This window comes from Candoia aspera, chromosome 1 (assembly GCF_035149785.1).
Source record: "Candoia aspera isolate rCanAsp1 chromosome 1, rCanAsp1.hap2, whole genome shotgun sequence".
Classification (NCBI taxonomy): domain Eukaryota; kingdom Metazoa; phylum Chordata; class Lepidosauria; order Squamata; family Boidae; genus Candoia; species Candoia aspera.
In genome coordinates, this window is record NC_086153.1 from 259719961 (window position 1) to 259743232 (window position 23272).

At 37.8% G+C, this 23272-nt stretch overlaps 1 protein-coding gene across 1 annotated transcript in view; it reads right to left on the reverse strand.

Moving 5' to 3' along the window:
* Positions 1–4093: 4093 nt before the first annotated feature.
* The window catches only part of SLC6A5 (solute carrier family 6 member 5), a 59910-nt gene continuing 40731 nt past the window's right edge, over positions 4094–23272 (reverse strand). The window contains exons 14-16 of the mRNA XM_063318028.1: positions 9766–9866; positions 5441–5608; positions 4094–4249 (exon numbers count right to left, since the gene is read on the reverse strand). Coding sequence (XP_063174098.1) covers positions 4094–4249; positions 5441–5608; positions 9766–9866 — 425 coding nt within the window. The remainder of the gene's footprint in view (positions 4250–5440; positions 5609–9765; positions 9867–23272) is intronic.

Here is a 23272-nt window from a genome sequence, read left to right on the forward strand (position 1 = left end):
TTATACAAACTGATAGCCAGACTCAACAATTTTATTATTTATTTATTTCAATTTATAAGCTGCCCAATTCCAATGGACTCCATTTTTTTTTTCCCTAAAACTTCCAAGGGTTAAAAATTGAGTTGCATGTAACATATGTACTCTTCCTTAGAATATAGTTCCTCAATGTTCAGTGATATTGTTACTTTCTGGACTCCCAGGGAAACATATTGGCTACAGGGCTATTACAGTCACATTATGATTACTGGAACAGTGGAATTTACCTCTGGTAAAGTTTGAAGTAACATCTAATCTGCTTTGCCTCCCACTAACGTATCATTGGGACAGATGGAAATTGGTTTTTAACTGATATTTTGTTTGATACTCTTTTTATTGTTTTGTTTTCTTTTGTAATAGTTTTGCATGCTTTTGCTGAATGTTCAACCAAGTTTAAAATAGTGCAGGAATATAATTAATGCAGAAATATACTGCATTAGCTGAATTTGGAGACCATCACAAAAACAAAGTCAGATTGAAAATAAAATATGCTAGTTTCTTCCATTATATTGTTTATTTTAAAAAAAAACAACCTATGCTGGTTAATTATTCATTTCAATGTGCAACAGATTTTTATTCCCCAGCTACTAATGCCTGCAGAAGCTAATTTTCCAGCTCACGTTTATGAAATTCCGTTATGCCAAGAACAAGAGTCAGTTCTTCAAAACATAACTTGGACAAGAAATAAATCCTAGAACAAATGCAAAATAGCAGTTTCCCACTGAATCATCTGGCAAAGGTGCCCCCAGCACTGAATTTAGGCTGGTAAGCTTGTGAAAAGTACTTAATGCTTCAAGCTATATGGGGATCATTGAAGACCCCTAAAGGCACACACAACATGCTGACAATCACCTGGCCCATGGATTTAAAGGGATTTCACACTTGTCCCCTTATTTCCTTGGAACCTTTTTGGAGAAAATCCCAGCAAATTGTGGTATCGAACATAAATGAAAAAGGGTTAATAGATTTTTAAATCTATGTTCCATTCCAACTGATGGCAATTTGTTTAATTGTGCTTCTACTTGGCGGCTCAATGATTGACAGTCATCCAAGAGCAGCAAAGAATTGGCAATGCTATTTGCCCCATGGAAGAGAAAGTTCAGCAAAATGATTTCAGGCTACAGTTTGGCCAATCTCAAACACACTTAACTGTCAATTATTTCCACGAAGCGATCTAAACATGTTTTTAAACTTTTTCACTAAAAATAGAGGAAAGTGCTGAACTTTGGCTGGAATACGCCCCATTTTATATATTTAATACAAATATAAAATGAATATTTTGAGAAATATTTTTAAATTTACAACAAAATTTAGTCACTTTAGTTTCCTCTTTTTACATTCCCCCCCACCCCAAGCAAGATGAAATCTGCATATCTACAAACACAGAGTTTAAACACAAGAGTTACCTGAGACCCTGTAATGTGAAGACAATTAGACAAAAGGAAGGACATGGAGTTAAGAACCGTCCCCTGAAAGAAGTACAATTAGTTCAGCTCTTACAAACACATGGAGTGGAGAAGAAGCAAGCAGGCTACTCTAGAATTCACCACTTCTACACGGGTTGCTAAGATATTTTATAGGGACACAGAACAGCACTAGAACATGCTACATGAACACCGATCACTTTTTAAAACCTCAGAGATGCATGTACAAGGTGCAAGAGGATGCTATAGGTTACACTTGTGCCAATTATTAAAGACATGTTTATCTCCCTCATGTGTACTGTGTTCAGTTTCTGTAGAGTTCACTGAATTTATTCTTACAAAGCTCTCATTTCAAACTACTCAACAGAGTAAAATTATTTTAAAATCAATACTTGTACAGCACTGTATATACTGCAGGAAAATTCTATGGGCTATACTGTGTGCAGAAATGCAATGCAAAGTTATCTATGGAAGGAGTGCCATTAAGCTAAATCCTTGCTCTTTCCTAAATGAGATCTCCCCTCTACCGCTGCAACATGTACCAGTGGGTTATCATCTGAATTTGGAATGATCACATGGTGGGAGCAGATGAATGAAAATAAGGTATGCACACCTCAGAAGCATTGCTTTGAGGAAGAATCTGTCTTTGTGAAGTTATGTATTATATATCATTATAACAACAACAGCTATTACTACTATTACATTTATATAGACCAGGGTCAGGGTTGAGCTATTTCCCTCACCCTGTTGGCTGAAAGAGAAGAATACATCAAAAGGCTGTATAAATAACTTTGTAAGAAAAGAGCAGGGGCAAATCACACAGCTGAGCGACAGAGCTAAATGCTAATAACTGCTTTGTATGTGGAAGCTAAGATATACATACTGCTATAACAATATAAAGTTAGGCACAAATTATATGATGGCTTCTTCAGAAGTAAAAGTTGTAACTCAAAAAGGTGATGAAAGGATCAGAAACCAATCTGGGACAAACTTGACATTAGGACTTCTTCAGTTTGTCAAGAAAATCCAAATAAAAACAATACTCAAAACTGAAGCATTTTTAGGAAGAAAAGGATGGGGGACACTGAATGCTTGAAATTAATTAATTAGTGCAGGGGTGCCCATCTGCCTTAGCTTGATTGAGATATATATATATATATATATATATATATATATATATATATATATATATAATCAGAGTTCAGAAGACAGATACAGCTTTGTCTTACATGACACAAGTCAATATGCTTTTTTCTTTTCTTATTATTTTTACTATATACAACTTTTTTAAAAATCCTGAAAGGCTCATTAATCTTCCCCCAAATCTATGCCGAGCATCATACTGTATTAGTGCATTATATTAAAAGGCTGTCTCCTTCCATGGTTTAAAAAGCATCTCAGTGACAACCAGAGTAACTAGCAGCCACTGAATGGAAGACATATTGGCAGAATCAGTGGGCCACATTCAACTCCTAGGGGACTATACTGAAGGACTCAGTTCAAACTCGAGTGAAGCCCTTCTGCATTTATATAGCGAGGTAGGAATCTAGTCTCAGCTGTGGTGTACTGTTCTCAGCTTCATCCTCTTCTTCATTTCATGCATCCAAACCCAACTTTATTTCTATGTGTGACAAGCATAGTGACTTTAGAATAAGTTCAGAATGAGCACATAATTTGAGTATAATATTTAAGTTCACAACTCAGCTTCTGCAGTAAGCAGATTTTTACAGTGGGAAAAGTTTCAGAATTGGCCAGGCTTGGTAGCAATAATCCCCTGGTTGACATTTCTACTATTTCTACCATTACCTATAAATAGTTGCCATCACACACTTCATTAGAATACAATAATGATGTTATATTGGAGAAAACAGGTAGGAAAAATGGGTTTGTCCAGAATGCAGCCCAATTGCTTGGTTGTAAGCTTTAGATAGTTTTACATATGCAGCAGTCTGGTTCAATGATTCCTAGGCCTAATTTAATGTCCCTTAAAATCAGTTAAGCACAGATCTGAAAAGCCCAGTCAGGGAAAGACAGTCAACTTAGCTCATTATCTTTGCTTTGCACTTGCTGGCTTTTGCATATCATATAATAAGCAAAAGATAGTTTTGTGCTAGGTTGGTTGTTGTTTTCTTAGAGCCCCAAGAAGATGACAATCACAAGTGTACAACCTCCATCCAGTTAACCACCCAGTGCTGCACGAAGTTGCCAATCCACTGGTCTGTCAGTAACACTGAAACAGAGGCAGTGTTCTCTGGGTGTCCATATGGTGTCAGCAATTGCATTATTGTATTCTACCCATGTGGCTGCAACAAACAAACCAAATTATGTAAATTAGCCCTAAGAGCAAAATTGGCCCAGCATTCACAAAACAATTTATCCTACTGCAACATCTGTTACTGTCTACAGTGAAGTATTCCTTCCTGGCACCAATGGGTATGAAGAACAAAATCCAGTACTTAAAGTGGCCTATCTAGTTTTTACTGTGAACATGCAACAATAAATCTTACTTCCTAAAGAACCACTTTCAGAGAAAGAAAGAAAGAAAGAAAGAAAGAAAGAAAGAAAGAAAGAAAGAAAGAAAGAAAGAAAGAAAGAAAGAAAGCTGTACAACATAGCCACAAGTAGGAGAATTACTAGCATTGCATCTCCAATTCAAAATCTTTTGGTGGCAGTTTAAGTCCAAGGGAAGATGTTCCCAGTGGGTCTATCATGTTCTGATAACGTTCACCACGATGTTTAGCCAAAAAGGGCCCCCAATCTGGCTGTGGAGAGCAGACCAACTTGAGCCTCTAAAAGGAGGGAAAACCAGTTACAAATATAGATCAGGATCAGATGAAATTACTGATGTTAGTCTAGATAACAATATTAAAATATCTGCTGTATGGGGTTTGTTTAGCTCAACATCAATCAATAAAAACTCCATGTACTTAGTAGCCTTCACCACCATCAATTCTCTCTCCATCACAGTCACTAGTGACCAAGCTCAAATGCCAATGCAGATGTGCTCAATGGTTTAGCCAAATGATCTGAGCATATATTCTTTTCTATTGGTATCATCTGAGCAGTTGGTTCCTGCATCAAGATAATAGGACGTTTGCTTAGAAAATTTCTCAAAAGTATAGTGATGACCAAGAATGTAATAAACAGCAGGAAGTGAAAAAATATTTTAATTATCATACTACAATTTTATTTCTATCTGCGGGCAGGAAACTGTGGGATATTTCTGCAGAGTTGGAGGCAATGAAAATCATGTTCATCTTGTCACTGAATTCTGTGTTCAAGATATAATTTGGTACATGTTATACAGAAAAAAAGAAAGAAAACGTATTTATGACAGTATTAAAGGGAACAATTATATATTTACTACCTATTAAAGGCAATTGAGTCTCCATACCAATTATTTTAATTCTTGCTTAATTACCATTTTGCAACTTACGCCTCCCCAATCAATTGTAATAAACTAAGGAGCTCAGGAACTATTCTGCTGAAAATGAAATATGAACGAATTGTTTCAGATGCAATCAGGGAAATTTTGCCTTACCTTGAACCTTACTGGAAGCCTATTCCTCCAATTAAAAAATAATAATAAAGGACTTTTAAGAGTAGAATGCGATTATAAATCAGCTCTGGAAGTTGCTGTAGTATCGCTCTTATCTTTGTTGTTGGGGAAATGTGATAAGCCCTAAGCAAAATGCACATACTGTGGTTCTTCCCTATACTTCAGCTCTATAGTATGTTCCTCACATTGGAACTATCTGCAGCATGGAATTTTTCAGACATTTCCAAGGATTTCTTAGAGGTGTGTTTTGCACTCATCTGATCCCAACAGTCATCATTCAGATGCTCCTCATTCATCCTGAGGCAACAGTGATCAATAATAACCATGCCATAAAACTTTCTAAACATGATTTTGGGAATGCATAACAGACTAATCCTATGCTAAATTCTGAAAAAAAGGGAACAGAAGGTATAACAGTTACCTCAATGAAGTTCCCAGGAGCTAGGTGCATTTTTATCACAAACATAATAGGAATCCAAATAACAGAGCAAGCCAACATCAACCATCCTAGTACCATTGACCAGCCTGGATAATGATAGGTGCCATAAGTCATTGGCTCCCACTGATAGAAGCTGAAGCAAAGGATGAACTAGGAAAGAAACACATGTGACTATCACCATGTTACAAAATGAACACACACAATTTCTATGAAATTATAAACAAGCATACGTAAAGATATATGAATACGTAACAATAAACGACTATATATGATCAGATTTAAGGCTGTATTGAGTGTTATAAATATTACATAACTCAATGGAAAAAGTTAGATATATATGAGGAAATGAAACCAGAATATTATACCTATAGTAAAAAAAAAAAAAGTCATTATGCAGTCTATTGGCAGTATAGCTTAATGTAATTATCTTGTTAGTCCACTACATTTACAGTATAAAGAGCAACATATCTGCCTATGTTGGTGCATAATTCAGTACCGTCTGTGAACTGCCTACGTACAATACAATAATTTAATGGAGATTTATAAAAGAGAACATATAAAAGTGACTGGCTTTATTTCAGGTAACATGGATCAATTCAAACTATAAGCTTAAGCATTCCAATATATCAAATATTTGTTTTATCGAATGCCGCAAGAAAAAACAAAGACACAAGGGGTTTTTGTATGCATCTTCAGTAATCTTATAATATGAAATATATTTAGGCATGGAGCGTATTTCATTGCTCCATAGCTAAATTGTATCCATCTTTTCCTCCTAAGGAACAAGGAGAACAATATATTTAGATGAGGATTTATGCAGAAAATGGCTAAAAAGTAAAGAATTAAGTGGAGCCACTGCTCCTCCCCACCCCATGCCTTTTGCTTAAATCCACAGTCACTCATTGCTCTGTTGTATTAAAAAATAGCTGAGGGAAAATACAAGTAACAACTGAATAACAACAACAATAATAATTGCATAATGTTCACTAAGGAACACAAAGAAAAAATGCACAAGCACTTTACAGGCATTCAGAGGAAAGTGTAAACTAGGTCCAAAGGTGTTCTGTTTGGGTCCTGAAATATAAAACAGCTGCCTTGTACTATACTGTTACTGCTGAGAATAGCACCCAATGGGTAAATAGTCTGGGGCATAACAGGCAGGGAATTTGGGGTAAGCTGAAGCTCTGTGACCCACTTGCACCCAGGTCAACTTGCAGCGACAGCAAGGAAGAAAAGAGCCAGCAGCGTCTGGCACCAACAGCTAAGCTGAATGGCAGGGATACATCTTTGCAGAACTTGGCAGATGACTGCCTATTTTCATTTCCCCCAGCACTGCCACAGGGCAATCTGTTCCTGCTACCACAGTGCACCTGCTCAGGAATACACACACACACACACACACACACGTATGCATGATGAAAAGGAAGGCGTTTCTGTTTCCTAAATGCTTAATTCCTTGAGTTATTCTGTATTCCCTGTAGCATGCCAAAGTCTTAGGTTACATGATGTGCTTAGCACTGTTCTGTGACTTTCTAGAGCGATCCATGTAGAAATTATTTACTGCTTTCAAGTCAGGCCAGTTGAATCTGGACTGTATTGCTGCAAAGGCCTGATAACTTATACAAATGGTGTTGCTTGCTGATGAACAAAATATTTGCTGTAGGCTGTGCACTTTTTTCCAGGAGACTCCATCCCTTAACTAACAGGCACTGCCATGCTGAAACACAAGGCTTTAATCTTCAACTGCACTGAGTTCAAGCTTCAGTCATATCTGACAGGATTAAAGCAGGTTGTCAACAGCTGAATGATTTCTATACATGGATGATAGCAACGTCCTTCCAAGTGTTTGTTCTGTTTTGTCTTTTGAAGGTGTAAAAAAAAGACACATTACTGTAAAGTTTATGGGATTAGTAATAGGAACAATGAGTCCTAAATCAGAAAAGACCCCATCTAGTCTGAGAAGCTTCTTTCCCCAATGAAGTGCAATGACAAATGTTTTGTTTGCTTCTTACTGTAAATCCTACCGGATTACAGCAGGTCAGGATCATTGGCAGACATGGATTACTCACCTTCCAAATCTCAATTCTGTATTTAGCAATACTTTCAGAGATCTCTAGCCACTTAACCTTGGAAAGGTTTGAAAACCTAAGCACATATGTGTGGAGACTAAACACAGTTCTGCCTGGAGCAGAAGATGAGCATAGAATGGATCAGGAAATACCAAGGTTGCCCTGTGATTTTTAAAAAATAGGGAAAGTTTCCATGCCATAATTTGACAATTTGAGATTTGAGTCAGTGATTCAGGCATACAAAAACCCTCTTCTTCCTCACTAAATTGTCAGCTGTATTTAGCAGAGATGAGATATGTGTATATTATGGAAAGCCTTATGACAAATATAAAACAGATGCAATTGTGTATAAAAGTGCATAAATAAATAAATAAATCCATAAAGCTCTCTCTGTGCTGACTTTTAAACAAAGGATCACAAATCAATGCAAAACCAAGTCAAAGTAAAATTAATTTAAAAAAAAGAAATTGAAACAGATTTGCTTTTCCTTAATTGTTGTATATCAAGGTTTGTTTTGTTTTAAAACTAAAGTTCCTGCAACAGACTGACACCTAGTGGTATTAGGGAGTAGCTGTTCCTAAATTCTCCTGGATATCTATCTATCTATCTATCTATCTATCTATCTATCTATCTATCTATCTATCTATCTATCTATGCATGCTTTGCATTGGAATACATTAGCTTGTGACCTGAAAAGCAAAGCCATGTTTACTAGAACAATTTGTCACAATTGCTCAGCTTTAATCAATGAACTTGAGTAATGCGGCAACTGTTGTTCTAAAGAGAAATAAACACTTTGCAAGAGATAGTACCACCCACTCACAAATATGCATTTTAAAAAAAGTAATATTATTGCTGCACTGAAAACAGCTTAATGTCATTTCTGTTTTAAAAAACATTTAAACATACAGCTTATTTTGAGATCTTCTCTGATAAACTGCTGTAACGCTTTGTTACACCTGAATTTTCAGCTGTAGTGTTTTCCAAGCATAATAATGGGTTGGAAGAGACTGCAACTCCACAATGGTTATACTATATTTGTTTCTCAACTCCTTCATCCAGTGACATAGGTTTGACACAACATATGCAGTAATCTTTGGTTTCTTTTAACCAGGGTGTTACTGAATGAGCCATATGGCCTGGTTCACAGATAACGCTAAGCAATAATGGGTTGATTCACCAAAACCAAATTGCATTACGGCTTAGTGTTAAGTGTAAGCCAGGCCATGTTTTTCATGTGCTAAATTTGTACTAATTACTTCTGGGCAATTGGTTTCATCAAGAGAATTTAGAGCAGAACATCTGAGCAACGTTCTGTGCCATCAATACATGCCTGAGGTCAACTGCACAATCTTAGCTTCCTGTATCCTATCCAAATGACTATTATATGGGAAAATACCCCCACCCAAATGATTCTGGCATACATATCCTTGCCATATCAATGTGCGATCTCACCATTAAGCAGTTTCCACATGGCTATTTTAAAAAAAAATTGGAACTGTACTATGAAATATACAAGTGTTGCACAAGGATGCTAGAGAAAATTACTATAGAAAGCAAATATCCCTACATGTAAGAAATTGGAATGGGAGTGATATTTTGTGTGGGTGGGTGGGTGTATATATACATGCACGCACAGACACACACACACTTTAAAGGTTCAATCCATATTTATGCAGGATATAATCTAATTTATCCCTGGGGAAGAATTCTGGTTACAGTCCACTAAAATTTCTTTTGTTTGGATGCCAAAGATAATAATAGAAGCTATGCAGACACACAGTACTTCATTTCAGCACATTTCAATAGGGCTTGTAACGGAGAATTTCCTAGCATCTAATTAACCTCCAACAGCATAGTGCTAGACAAGAATTGAATAGATTGTTTATGCATATCAAGTATGAGATCATGGAGGCCGAGGATCAACACTAAAAGGAAAAATAACATCCAGTGAAAAATGATCACACTGAGGTGTATTCAGGGGCTTGAAATGTGCATAAATGAAATTCTAGTGTTTAAATATATCTTAGAAGTCTGTATTTTAGCTTCATGATTATTGCTTCTATAAAAAGCAATTTTAACCTAATGTATGTTTTGGTCATTAATGGCAATCAATAGTGAAAAGCAAAAAAAACGCCAAGACCACCTAGAATTTTTATAATTTGGTGGTATATAAATACTGGAAACAAATAAACAAGACAATCTTCCCTTCTTAATCCCCACTCCTTGAGTTCTTACTGTTAAAATAGTTGGGGTCACAAAAGCCCAACAGATTCTCCAGAATTTATTTGGCTGGAATCCAATCATCATTTCAATGTCTTCACAAAATCTTTGCAAGCCTGTAAAATAAACACATGTTAATCCAAATGCACAAGAGACTGAGCTACAGCTAACAAATATCTGTTGTGACCCCCCACCCCTTGTGTCTAATTATATAAACAGGCACACTGATTTGTCAGTCTAGCTCAAGACATATATTCACCCGTATAATACATTCACTTGTATAATATGGATTTCTCATATGGGAAACTAGTAAGTGAATTACAAAGTAACATTTTATATAAACTTTAACTTGATATATTGCAATTTAAATAAAATGAGCACTACTTCACAACCTGTGGTCCACAGTATCATATACTTAGGTTTCTCATTTTTTCTCTGAAGTACTTTTTTTTTAACTGAAGAAATTTAGAATGAATAGATGTTTCTCAGTTTCAGAATTGTGAAAATATTTCCTTGAAAGCAAATCTAACCCATCTATTGAAAATATGATTCTTTTCTATTTGATTTAGTAAAATCTGAACAATGGTCATACCTAATATTTCTTTTCATCACTGGTTGCTGTTTTTTTAATATTTTCCCCTATAAACAAGTGGGGTGATCTTTCCATTTTTGAATCCGTTGTTTTAGATATTTATACAACAGATAACAAAAAGCAGTATGAGTTCTAATCCCAAGTCAAGAATAAGAATTAAAGGGGGATTTAAGGATATTAAGGATATAAAGCTTTGGATTCTCCAATAAAGCAAAGAAGTCAAGGCCTGAAATTTAACTTTGAAGTTGTTCAACAGTAATAAAATATTATCGTAAATGTAACATAAAATACCAGGAACAAATCCAGACAGTTTTCTGTTAGCAACAGAATTGTTTCTTTTGATGGCAATAATATAGACAGAGCCATCATTTCCACATTATTTCAGTCCATTACTTCTTTTGATTGCTAGGCCTTTGCAAGACTTTCACATTATCTAGTTTGTTGCACCAGTTTTATGCACACAGCAGGTGCATTTTGTCTTAATGAAAAAGGGACTAATATTGGACTGGTACAGCTTCCTTTTCAGATTTGCAATTCAGCAGCACAGCACCATTTTGCACCAATCAGTGATGGCTGGGCTGTGTGGCTGTCTTTTCCTTGACTTCTCACTGCCATTCTTCACACCTGTTTATCCCCAAGCAAGCTCAGTAACAAATGCTTTCTGATAGAAACCACACAACACTGAATCACTGCCACGGACATTAATTATTCACCCCCAAAATACAAAACATTCCACCTCAAAAACAAAATGTGTGACTTCTCTTCTGGAAAGAGCGACAGAACAAGGTTGACTTTGCTGCTCTAAATGTGTTTCAGATGTATAGTTTATTCCAGCATGAGATCTCAGCCTTTCAAGCTATAAAGCACCTTCTGTTACCAAAGCAGCAATCCACCTCCATCCACCATAGTAGATGGAAAGTTTATAATGTAAAGGAAGATATGCCACCCCAATTAAGAAATAAATAAAGTAGTCCTTCCTTTTAAGGGTACCAAAAGCTTGCTGTCTAATGAGGTTGCTGTATGGATTCTCCCAGATCAAAACTTGAACTAGAAAGTTCACAGACAAGGATTCAAGGACACAGCTCTTGATAAAATAGGATTACTATAAAACTAAAGCCATCTTTTTAGCAGACCCAAGGTTCAGACCATATGTCTCTTTTTACCATCTGTATGTTCTAATGAGAGCCTTTTGTTTTGCAGCAGCAGGAGTGTCTCAAACCTTTGCATTGTTAGTGGATAAGTCATAACACTGTTAGCAGGTAAGTCTGCTCAGGAACTTTGCTTCTAAACTTGGCTGTTCTAGATCTAATACATCTCCCAATTTTCTCATTTCTCCATGGAGAAGTGAGCTTTTCCTCCCAGGCATGAAGAACTGGAAAGTCCTTTGAGCCTCCCTGCACTGTCAGCTGGATTTTGGCTGGAGCTATTAAAGTCCCTCCCTCTTCCTTCTACAGTTTGGGGAGGTGAAAGAGAAGATAAGGGTTGGAATATCCAACACAGTTATATCCTGTTCAGTAACTCTCCCCAGTCCAGAACTCTCTTTCTTAGGGATAGGTGAAATGTCTATCTCCTCTTGAAAGCAGACTATGTGGTGGGAGGTGGGGCGTTGACTTCAATCTCAATAACATCATCTTCAGTATTTCTTTCCAGTCCAATTCTCTATCTCAAGAGTGGGAGGGGGTTGTAGGGAAATGTCCATCTCCTCCTGAGAACAAACAGAAGGCAGGTAAGGGATTTCTATGTCTGTTACTTCATCATCCATAACTCTGCCCCAGCTGTAGATGGGAGGGATCCATCTCACTGTCAATAGCAGTCCAAGTTTCACCACCAGCTTCCCCAAACCTGCATCCCTTCTCCTCAGAGTCCAAAGAATTAGTAGGTGCCAAAGCCAGAATGCAAGGCCAGTCAGGTGGCTTGAGTTTCCACAGTTACTGCAAAGGGCACTATTGTAGAATATACCTGGAATATATGATTCATATATTCTAGTCTGTCTTACCCTTGCCAGGAATCCAAAATACATTCCACCTTGAATTTTTCTTCTCACCCCAGTGAAATAGACAGAGACAGTAAGGTAATGGTGCACAAGGGGCAAGGGGATGGTATTCTAAGACTAAATAGCCTGTTTTCACTGTAGCTGGAAGCTGCAAGTGAAAGGTGACCAGGTCAATCTTTGTAAGTGCAGAGAATAGTCCAATAAGCTTTGCATCTAATTTCTTACATAGTTTTATAGAGTGAAGGAATCTGGTGGAAAGCCAGACACATATCTTGGCAATGTCAATCAGTTCATCTGTAGGTAGTTTACATAACAACAATGGGATTGCAGGATGGCACTTATTTTCTCTGCTTCCCCATCAGATTATAGTAAAGGTAAAGGTTTCCCTTGACGTAAAGTCCAGTCGTGTCCGACTCTAGGGGGCGGTGCTCATCTCCGTTTCTAAGCCTTGGAGCCGGCGTTGTCATAGACACTTCCGGGTCATGTGGCCAGCATGACGATGAGAAAAAGAAATATTGAGGTTAACATTCAAGAACAGAAAAAGAACCTCCTAAAAATAGGAACGAACCATTTTGGGAGCCTCTGAGATGAGATGACTGAGCATGCTTTGGTGACATAAGTGGTGATGAAATATTTTAGGTGCAGTCTGACCAACATAGTATAGTGCGGAATAAGGACTATCTTGATGTGAATTTGCTCAGTCAGGGGAAAAGACTCCTTAAAGGATAGAGACTAGAGTGGGAATTGTCGGAAAAACAGTAATCAGGCTTGTGTAATAAAGCTTCAGCCTGCTTTCTGTCCATCTGATATGGCACTATGGAGCTTGTGAGAAATCTGCTCTAGATTCTTGCGGTCAGTACCCAATATAGTCTGCCAACAAAATGTTGCGAAAGCAGCGTCCCCCAAAGGGTCAGACATGACTCGGTGCTTGCACAGGGGACCTTCCACCTTTCATGGAATTGTGTAGGGCTACTATTACAGGGATTTTAAAGAACTGGAAGTGCCATCCCATTCATTTTTCATTTATATATTATAAATGAAAATGCATATATGCATACATTATACATATATTATACAGCATATGAAATGCATATCATGCTTTTTGAAGAATTAGAACACAGAATTAATTAGGTGATCTTTCAGAAGAAAAACTGATTCCTTCTCCTTTCCTCCTGACTTTTCTAATTTAAAAATCTCAGTGAGCAGAACATGTAACAAAAACGGAAGGCAAATTTATCATAAAAGCTCTTGCCAGATAAAATAACAACCTGTCTATTATTTGTTTTAAGTACTTTGAGAAAGGTGTTAGCTAAATGTTAAACAAGTTAATTCTCTAAGTTAAAACCCACAGCATATCAAATTGAAAGAAGTATTTGAAAAAAAGAGAGAGAAAACAAACAAACGAGAATGAAGGTGGAAATGGCATCTGCCAAGATCCAGGATGCTTTTACAAGTCTGGAGTATATCACTTCAGAATCTTGTTAAGGTGCTGTTGAAAAGAGAACAAACCAGTGCAAAAATCAAATTCTGCTCAATTGAGCAATGTGGGAAGTAAAAAAACAACAACTTTCTAACATAGGGCCTCATTATAGCAATACTTTCAACACTGACTGGGAACTTATTGAAATGGAAGTGCAGTATTATTGTCATTATTATTATTGCTCCTATTATTATTTTTTATTTATTTTTATTTTATTTATTAATCAAATTTATCACCGCCCATCTCCCCGGAGAAGGGACTCTGGGCAGTTTACAATAAAACAACAATAAAAAAGTTTCATTTCTATGCAACACTGTTTTTAGAGTTGTCCTCTTCAAGGAATAGGTGGAGCTGGTGTAAAGTGCTCCTGGATCCAAAGGCACTCTCAGACTGCATCATTTTGGGGAGGATGTAGCAGAAGACTTCATCTCATCCTTCAGATCATGACCCCTACAATGACTACCTCCATCTTATTTGGATTTAGTTTCAATGTATTGTCCCTCATCCAGCTCATTATTACATGTGAACAGACATTTAGGGAGATAAGGCCAAGAGCAGTGATGTGGAAAAAGAGATTTGGGTGTCATCAGTATATTGATAAGACTTTATACCAGACTATATATCAGGATAGTTGCCATCTTACCCTTCTCCATTATCATTTTGCTTACTGCTTCTGTTATCAGCTTAAACATTACATATTACTGTGACTGTCAGAAAAATGACTGATGTTTCAGAGAAGTGACAGAGGTTTTAAAAAATGACTCCAACTTGTGATGCAGTCATTCTTCCCAATTTCACCTTCAGTTAAAGTGAAGTTGTGGGTATTTTAGAAACCAACATAATCTTTTAGATTGGGGGTGAACAAAATAAATACACAGGTACATTCAGTGAAGAGGGCTTTACTCAAATCCCTTTCAATTACTGAAAAACTATTAAAAACATAAAGATGGGTATGATGTAACTTGGTTTTTATGAGTTTAATATTGCTTATGAATTTTTGCATCAGTATTTAAATTTGCTTATACTACATTCTCCATTGATTTTTTTCAGTGTTGAATTACTACATTTTTATTTTTATCCTTGCATTTTGCTTGCCACCTTGGGTGGACTTGTTCCAGAAACTTTGTTTCATAAATAAGCAAATCAATCAGTTGTTGAGAACAACAATCGTGAAGGGATAATAACAGCCAGTATGATCATAAGGACTGACATTTCATTTGATATCATTTGTACTTCGGTTAAAAATAACCCTACTCGGTCAGACAGAATTTGTTGTACTCCTGCCACTCCGTGGCCAAAACCAGAATAGCATAAAAGTTTCATTAGTTATGAAGAATGACTCAAACACATTTTCTTGCAAGTTTTAGACATATAGCTTCATGTGTTTAATGCTCTGCCTTCTATTAAATTGTAAACATATTTTATTGTACGCTTATCTAATAAGTTATACTTTTTAACCATTGTTGTGTATGTTTTTTCATGAACCAAACTGAAAAAACTAGCAGCAAGAGCTACTGTTTTCTGCCATATGGGGCTTCCCAGAAGCAACTGAATATTAAAGACCTAAATAGGGTAGCTTTTCAGATATGTCGAACTTCAAGTCCCATAATTTCTGGCCAGCAGAGTTCTAGCTGGCTAGAAATTGACAGCTTTCTACTGTAATCCAAAATACCCAAAGGAAAAGGTTACACCTTGATCAAAGATACCAATACTCTTATGTCCCCAAGTAGAATACAATGGGATACCATTAAAAAGGAATAAATATTTGATAATTTTGTTATATTTTGATTAATATTTTTATCCTGCTTTTCATCAAGGAATTTAAGGTAGCATACATATCTCATTCTGCTCCCGATTTTTATCCACAACCCTGTGGGGTAGGCACAGCTGGCCCAGCATCTCACAGCAACTTTCCAATAGTGAACATAAGGTTGAACCTGAATCTCCCAAGTCCTAGTCTAACATTGAAACTGCTGAACCAGAATGGCTAAGTGATTCTGACCACTATGGGAAGACGCAGGATATGTTTTTCTCCATTAGATCCTACAATGATTTCGACTGCCAATCAAGAGACTGCGTCCAGAACCCAAGTGTTATTTAATCCCAAACTTCCCACAGTCCTAATTAAGAAACTTTTGTCCGTTCACAGATTCACAAGGTCTTCTGTATACTCAGAGAAAATAAGATGTAGCATTAAAACAGGTAAAGCTAATGACAGCCAAGAAAGGCAATGACACAGGGGCCTGCTGGCATGGAAGATCTTGCCAATTTAGAGCTGCTCAGATGATTCACTTGCAGGAACAACACAGAATGGTAGTAATGAAACCAGCAAAACAGACAATACATTAACCCTAATAGTCATCTGTCTGAAAATAGTTCAATTTACACATTTAAACTTCAATATTTATAATATCAAACTACCCCAAATGTGCTCAGACATGAAAATCTAAAATTAGGATATCTGAAAGCTAGTTCTGTAACAACTTCAATATTTTTGTTGTTTATTCATTCAGTCGCTTCTGACTCTTCGTGACTTCATGGACCAGCCCACGCCAGAGCTTCCTGTCGGTTGTCAACACCCCCAGCTCCCCCAGGGACGAGTCCGTCACCTCTAGAATATCATCCATCCACCTTGCCCTTGGTCGGCCCCTCTTCCTTTTGCCCTCCATTCTTCCTAGCATCAGCATCTTCTCCAGGGTGTCCTGTCTTCTCATTGTGTGGCCAAAGTATTTCAGTTTTGCCTTTAATATCATTCCCTCAAGTGAGCAGTCTGGCTTTATTTCCTGGAGGATGGACTGGTTGGATCTTCTTGCAGTCCAAGGCACTCTCAGAATTTTCCTCCAACACCACAGTTCAAAAGCATTGATCTTCCTTCTCTCAGCCTTCCTTATGGTCCAGCTCTCGCAGCCATATGTTACTACGGGGAACACCATTGCTTTAACTATGCGGACCTTTGTTGTCAGTGTGATGTCTCTATTAACTATTTTATCGAGATTTGTCATTGCTCTTCTCCCAAGGATTAAGCGTCTTCTGATTTCCTGACTGCAGTCAGCATCTGCAGTAATCTTCGCACCTAGAAATACAAAGTCTTTCACTGCTTCTACATTTTCTCCCTCTATTTGCCAGTTATCAATCAAGCTGGTTGCCATAATCTTGGTTTTTTTGAGGTTTAGCTGCAAGCCAGCTTTTGCACTTTCTTCTTTCACCTTCATCATAAGGCTCCTCAGTTCCTCTTCGCTTTCAGCCATCAAAGTGGTATCATCTGCATATCTGAGATTGTTAATGTTTCTTCCAGCCATTTTAACTCCAGCCTTGGATTCCTCAAGCCCAGCATGTCGCATGATGTGTTCTGCGTACAAGTTGAATAGGTAGGGTGAGAGTATACAGCCCTGCCGTACTCCTTTCCCAATCTTAAACCAGTCCGTTGTTCCATGGTCTGTTCTTACTGTTGCTACTTGGTCGTTATACAGATTCTTCAGGAGGCAGACAAGATGACTTGGTATCCCCATACCGCTAAGAACTTGCCACAATTTGTTATGGTCCACACAGTCAAAGGCTTTAGAATAGTCAATAAAACAGAAATGGATGTTTTTCTGAAACTCCCTGGCTTTTTCCATTATCCAGCAGATATTGGCAATTTGGTCCCTAGTTCCTCTGCCTTTTCTAAACCCAGCTTGTACATCTGGCAATTCTCACTCCATGAATTGCTGAAGTCTACCTTGCAGGACCTTGAGCATTACCTTACTGGCATGTGAACCTCACTCTTTCAACCTCACTCTTTCAACCTCACCCATTCAACCTCACTCTTCAGGATGTCTGGCTCTAGCTCACTGACCACACCGTCAAAGCTATCCCCGATATTGTTATCCTTCCTATACAGATCTTCCGTATATTCTTGCCACCTTTTCTTGATCTCTTCTTCTTCTGTTAGGTCCTTGCCATCTTTGTTTTTGATCATACCCATTTTTCCCTGGAATTTACCTCCAATGTTTCTAATTTTCTGGAAGAGGTCTCTTGTCCTTCCTATTCTATTGTCTTCTTCCACTTCTGCGCATTGGTTGTTTAAAAATAATTCCTTATCTCTTCTGGCTAACCTCTGGAATTTTGCATTTAATTGGTCATATCTCCCCCTATCACTGTTGCCTTTTGCTTTCCTTCTTTCTTGGGCTACTTCTAGTGTCTCAGCACACAGCCACTTTGCCTTCTTGGTTTTCTCTTTCTTTGGGATGTATTTTGTTGCCGCCTCCTGAACAATGTTGCGAACTTCTGTCCAGAGTTCTTCTGGGACCCTATCTACTAAGTCCAGTCCCTTAAATCGATTCTTTACCTCCACTGCATATTCCTGAGGGATATTAGTGAGCTCATATCTAGCTGATCTGTGGGTCTTCCCTAATCTCTTTAGTCTGATCCTAAATTGTGCAAGAAGAAGTTCGTGATCAGAACTACAGTCAGCTCCAGGTCTTGTTTTTACCGACTGTATAGATGACCACCACCTTTGGCTGCAAAGGATGTAGTCAATCTGATTTCGGTGTTGTCCATCTGGTGAAGTCCATGTATAAAGCCGTCTCTTAGGTTGTTGGAAGAGAGTGTTTGTTATGCAGAGTGAGTTGTCTTGGCAAAATTCTATCAGCCTATGTCCTGCTTCATTTTGTTCTCCCAGGCCATGCTTACCTGTAATTCCAGGTGTCATTTGACTGCCCACCTTAGCATTCCAGTCTCCCGTGATGAAAATAACATCTCTTTTAGGCGTGTTGTCCAGTAGGTGCTGCAGATCCTCATAGAACTGCTCTACTTCAGCTTCTTCAGCATCTGTGGTTGGAGCGTATATTTGGATCACTGTGTTGTTAGATGGCTTGCCCTGAATTCGAATTGAGATCATTCTATCGTTTTTGGGATTGTAACCAAGCACTGCTTTAGCCACTTTACTATTAATTATGAAGGCTACTCCATTTCTTCTGTGGTCCTCTTGTCCACAGTAGTAGATCTGGTGGTCATTTGATGTGAAGTGGCCCATTCCAGTCCATTTCAGTTCGCTGATGCCCAGAATGTCTATCTTTAATCTTGACGTCTCACCAATAACCACATCCAATTTGCCCTGGCTCATAGATCTTACATTCCAGGTTCCAATGGCGTGTTGATCCTTAGAACATCGGATTCGCCGTTCACCACTAGCACCATCGGCCACTAACCGTCCTTTCGGCTTTGAGCTAGCTGCGTCATCACGTCTGGGGCTAGTTGAACTCATCCTCTGTTCCTCCCCAGTAGCATTTTGACCATCTTCCGACCTGGGGGTCTCACCTTCCGATGGTATACTGACATATCTCTGGTTGTACTGATCCATTTAGTTTTCACGGCAAGAATACTGGGGTGGGTTGCCATTACCTTCCCCAGGGATCGCATTTAGTCTGACCTCTCTGTCATGACCTTCCTGTCTTGGGTGGCCCTTCACGGTTTAGCTCATGGCATCATTGAGGTGCTCAAGCTCCAGCACCACGACAAGGTAACAATCCTTTGCTGAAAACAACTTCAATATAGGTATAATTATACCAATATATGAGAATACATTTAAATGTAATAACATTTAACAGCATATTTCTAGAGAACTCTGCTCAGAAGTAAGTCTCAAGTCTACCCATGCAAATGTGGGACAAATTCAACTGCCAGTGAGCAGAAAGGCTACACATATATTCACTGGAATAGGATTGGAAGACTGGAAGATAATGAGGAAAGAAATAGATTCTTCGATGGACTTTCTCACAAAACTTCTCATTTGCTTTTCCCATCACGGTTTTTGTTAAAGAAAACAGTGGAATACTAATATCTTCACTGGTGCTAAAAAGAAGAGAAAAATCTGATTCTTGCATACCTGTTATGGAGTAATAACTATAAGCTCTTCTCAAATTAAATGTGCTGACTAAATTATAATCCTAAGTATGTGAGGGATATGTGTGTGTGCATATTTATGATTTATTAAACAATGAAAATTGTATAATAAAAATTGTGTTTCTTACTTTATCTATGACCTCTTCACTTCCCAGATACCTGCTGGAACAGGATGTTTCACCATTATTCTGTAGGGTTGGTTCCATTCAGAAGACATTATCTCAGAACTGCAAATGTTCACAGTCTGCATATATGCATTACATTATGTAATACAAATACACAGAGAGAGAGACACACACAAAGTCAACAAATATTTGGTGTAATTATATATATTTATACCATACATTTGTTGAAGGATCCTTGTCCATAATGCTTTTTAATACAAGTGTTAAAGTACTGCATGATTTTTTATTGTTTTCTTACAGTAACTCTTTTTTCAGTATATTATATTATTATTACATTGTTGTTGTTGGAACAGATAAAAATAGAAAGCTCCAGTGCATTTACAAATGCATTAGAAATAAATAAATAAATAAATAAAATGAGAACAGTACCTAGGGCTACCTAGCTGCCTTGTGTGGCACAGAGTGGCAGGCAGCAGTATTGCAGCCGAAACTCTCCCCACGACCCGAGTTCGATCCCAGCGAAAGCTGGATTCTCTCTCAGGTAGAAGGCTCAGGTTGACTCAGCCTTCCATCCTTCCAAGGTTGGTAAAATGAGCACCCAGCTTGCTGGGGAAGGTGACAACTGGGGAAGGCAATGGCAAACCACCCCGCTCTATAGTCTGCCAAGAAAAAGTCTCAAAAGCGGTGTCCCCCCCAAAGGGTCACACATGACTCGGTGCTTGCACAGGGGACCTTTCACCTTTTCACCTAGGGCTACAAAGATTAAACAGGCACAAAGAAAAAAAATATTTTTAAATAGCACATTCATTTTCTCCAGAGATCTCAAATTAGGTGTTAGCCATTTGATGTAGGCAAGGTCAGGAAACACAGGGCAAGGACTACTGGAACTCTGTTGTTGTAAGGTATAACAGAATCCTGAAAGCCTGTCAGAGTTTCCTTCTGCCCCCTCATATACCAAACAGGATCAAAGTGGGGTTATCTTGAGTTACTTTCTCACCCCCTCTTCCTTCCCAGGGCTAAGGTGTTGTTTACTTAGTATACATTTACAGATCTTATATTTCTTCTTTAAGATCATCTCCGCACACCTCTACACCAGGACATAACTAGTTATGTGTCATCTGTGTGCAAATCAGTATTTTTCAAGCTGACTTCTAGATATAATGTGTATTTTACTATATATTCTAGTAAAAGGTATTTTACTATAATCAGCCAGCATGTTCAAACTGTGCTGCCCAAGGTAAGCAGGATCTATGTTCAACAAACCTGGAGAATGCTAGAATGGGGAATACTGACAAAGGTTTTAATGTAATGAAATCTGTTGTAGTAGAGGTTGTAAATAATATCAGAACCCCAACAAGAAAGCAGGATTCAAAATAACACATGGATTATTAAGGATCTTAAAGCTGAGTCTGCAGACCTTCTAACTAAAACATGCAACCTGTCTCTACATTTGGCCTCTGAAGTTGAGGACTGGAAGGTGTCCAACATAACTCCAATTTTTAAGGGTCGGATCAATTCATGGAAATCATCAGGACCGTTGGCTATTAGCCTTGATGGCAGTGTGACTGCCTCTGAAAGCCACCTGCTGGGAGACTAGTGGGCTTCCTTATACAGTTGGTTGGCCACTATGAGAACAGGCTGCTGGGCTAGATGGATTTATGTTCTTATTAGCTTATTTCCTAATTAGCTTTTAAGCCCAGACACAACCAGTCAGGTGTTGCCACAAGCTGAGACTGCAAAAGCCATTTTTTATATTCCAAGTCATAAAAATTATCAAGGAAAAGCAGCACAGAAAAATCAAACAGGGCAAGGACAGATTATAAACTTTTAATCTAACTGAATCTGTGCATGACATTCAGAGGATGGAACCCAGATGGAATAGGTGAAAAGTAAAATTTGAAAAGGAGTCAAGGCAAAAGAAGGATATACTCTTTTGATAAGGGAAGAATAAGAGTGATAAAAAGTCAGAGGGTTAAGACTGAACTAGGAAGAGGGGGAGGGAGAATTATGCTACTCTCCCTCCATTTCTGCTCTGAATCTCTGTTTCTTTGTGCAACCTGCAGTAATAATAGTACTGCATAGGGCTTGATCTTTTCTCAGTGAAAGAGAAAAGAACAAGGTACTCCTGATCATTTAACTCTATTTAACTCTATTTCCTGTATTTTAGTTTTTGGATTATCAGTTTAACATACAAGCAAATCACATTTTCCACAGATAACATACTTCCCATAATCCCAGGACAGTGCCTGGGATAAGAGAAGCAAAGAGGAACTACTTGAAATGCTGTAAGGAAGAACAGAATTCAGTTTTTATCCACTCTAAGCACAAACATCTTATAGCTTGTAAGGATACTCTTTTATGAGAGAGCTTTCCACTTTCAACTAGGTCTGCAATGTGTTTGTATTACAATAAAATAGCACCAAGGAGCAATACAAATCTTACAAGCAGGTCCTAAAGTTGAAATGTAGCACAATATATCTAGTGAGTATTCAATTCATTTATAATATGTCAAATTGGAAGATGTAAAGAGAACTGCCTGTCACTTTAATGTTTCCTTCTTGAGACATACAGCAGCATGCAATCACCCATTTTATAAACAACATCTGGTGCAGTGTTTGGGAATATTGCAGTTGCTGTTGTTCAAAGCCACAGGAGGAAGGGAAAAGCATTTTATCTCAAATCTATATACAATATAGTCCTGGTATAGATATTTCTGACTTCAGAATCTAAGATGTGTCAGCAGCTTATTTATTTCTAAATCCTTCTCTTGGTTGAAGGTACATATGTCTTTCATTGGTTCCCATGGAAACAGTGTATGAGCATCGTTTGGCTTTGAAAGGTCTTGTGAATAGTTATTTGTGGGCTAATCTACAGTATTGGCAATTTTGTAGGAGGTGAAATCTTGTCACAAGTGATATAGGTTTATTCAGATAGATTTCTCATTCCTTCTTGTAAAGTAGCTTCAAACCATCCAAATATTATTCTGGCAATAAGATTTATGAAATTCATTTTGTATGCCACTATAGGAGTTTGTTAAACATGTTGTTGACCCGTCTATACCATACTTCTGGGCCACTATTGTGAAAGGTCAAGGATTTTAACTTCTATCATGGCCTTTACGTAATGCTAATATGGATAGGACAGTCAACACAATCAATCCTACATGCTGATGCTATACCATTCTCTTTCCAGAAATTTTAATGGATAAATGAGTCCAAAAAACCGCAGCTGAAACCAAATGATTTTGTTGCATTCTTGATGTTCTCTGAGCTAGGTAACAAAACATCTGCAGGAAAACAACCAAGCTCAGAGGACACCAAGAACTCAATAGTTCAACCATGAGCTGCTATATATATATTCTATTCTATTGGACCAAATTATTCTATGGAGTAATAGTTTGCAGATCCAAAATGAGTGACATTTTCCTTTGAAGGAACTTATCATTGTCA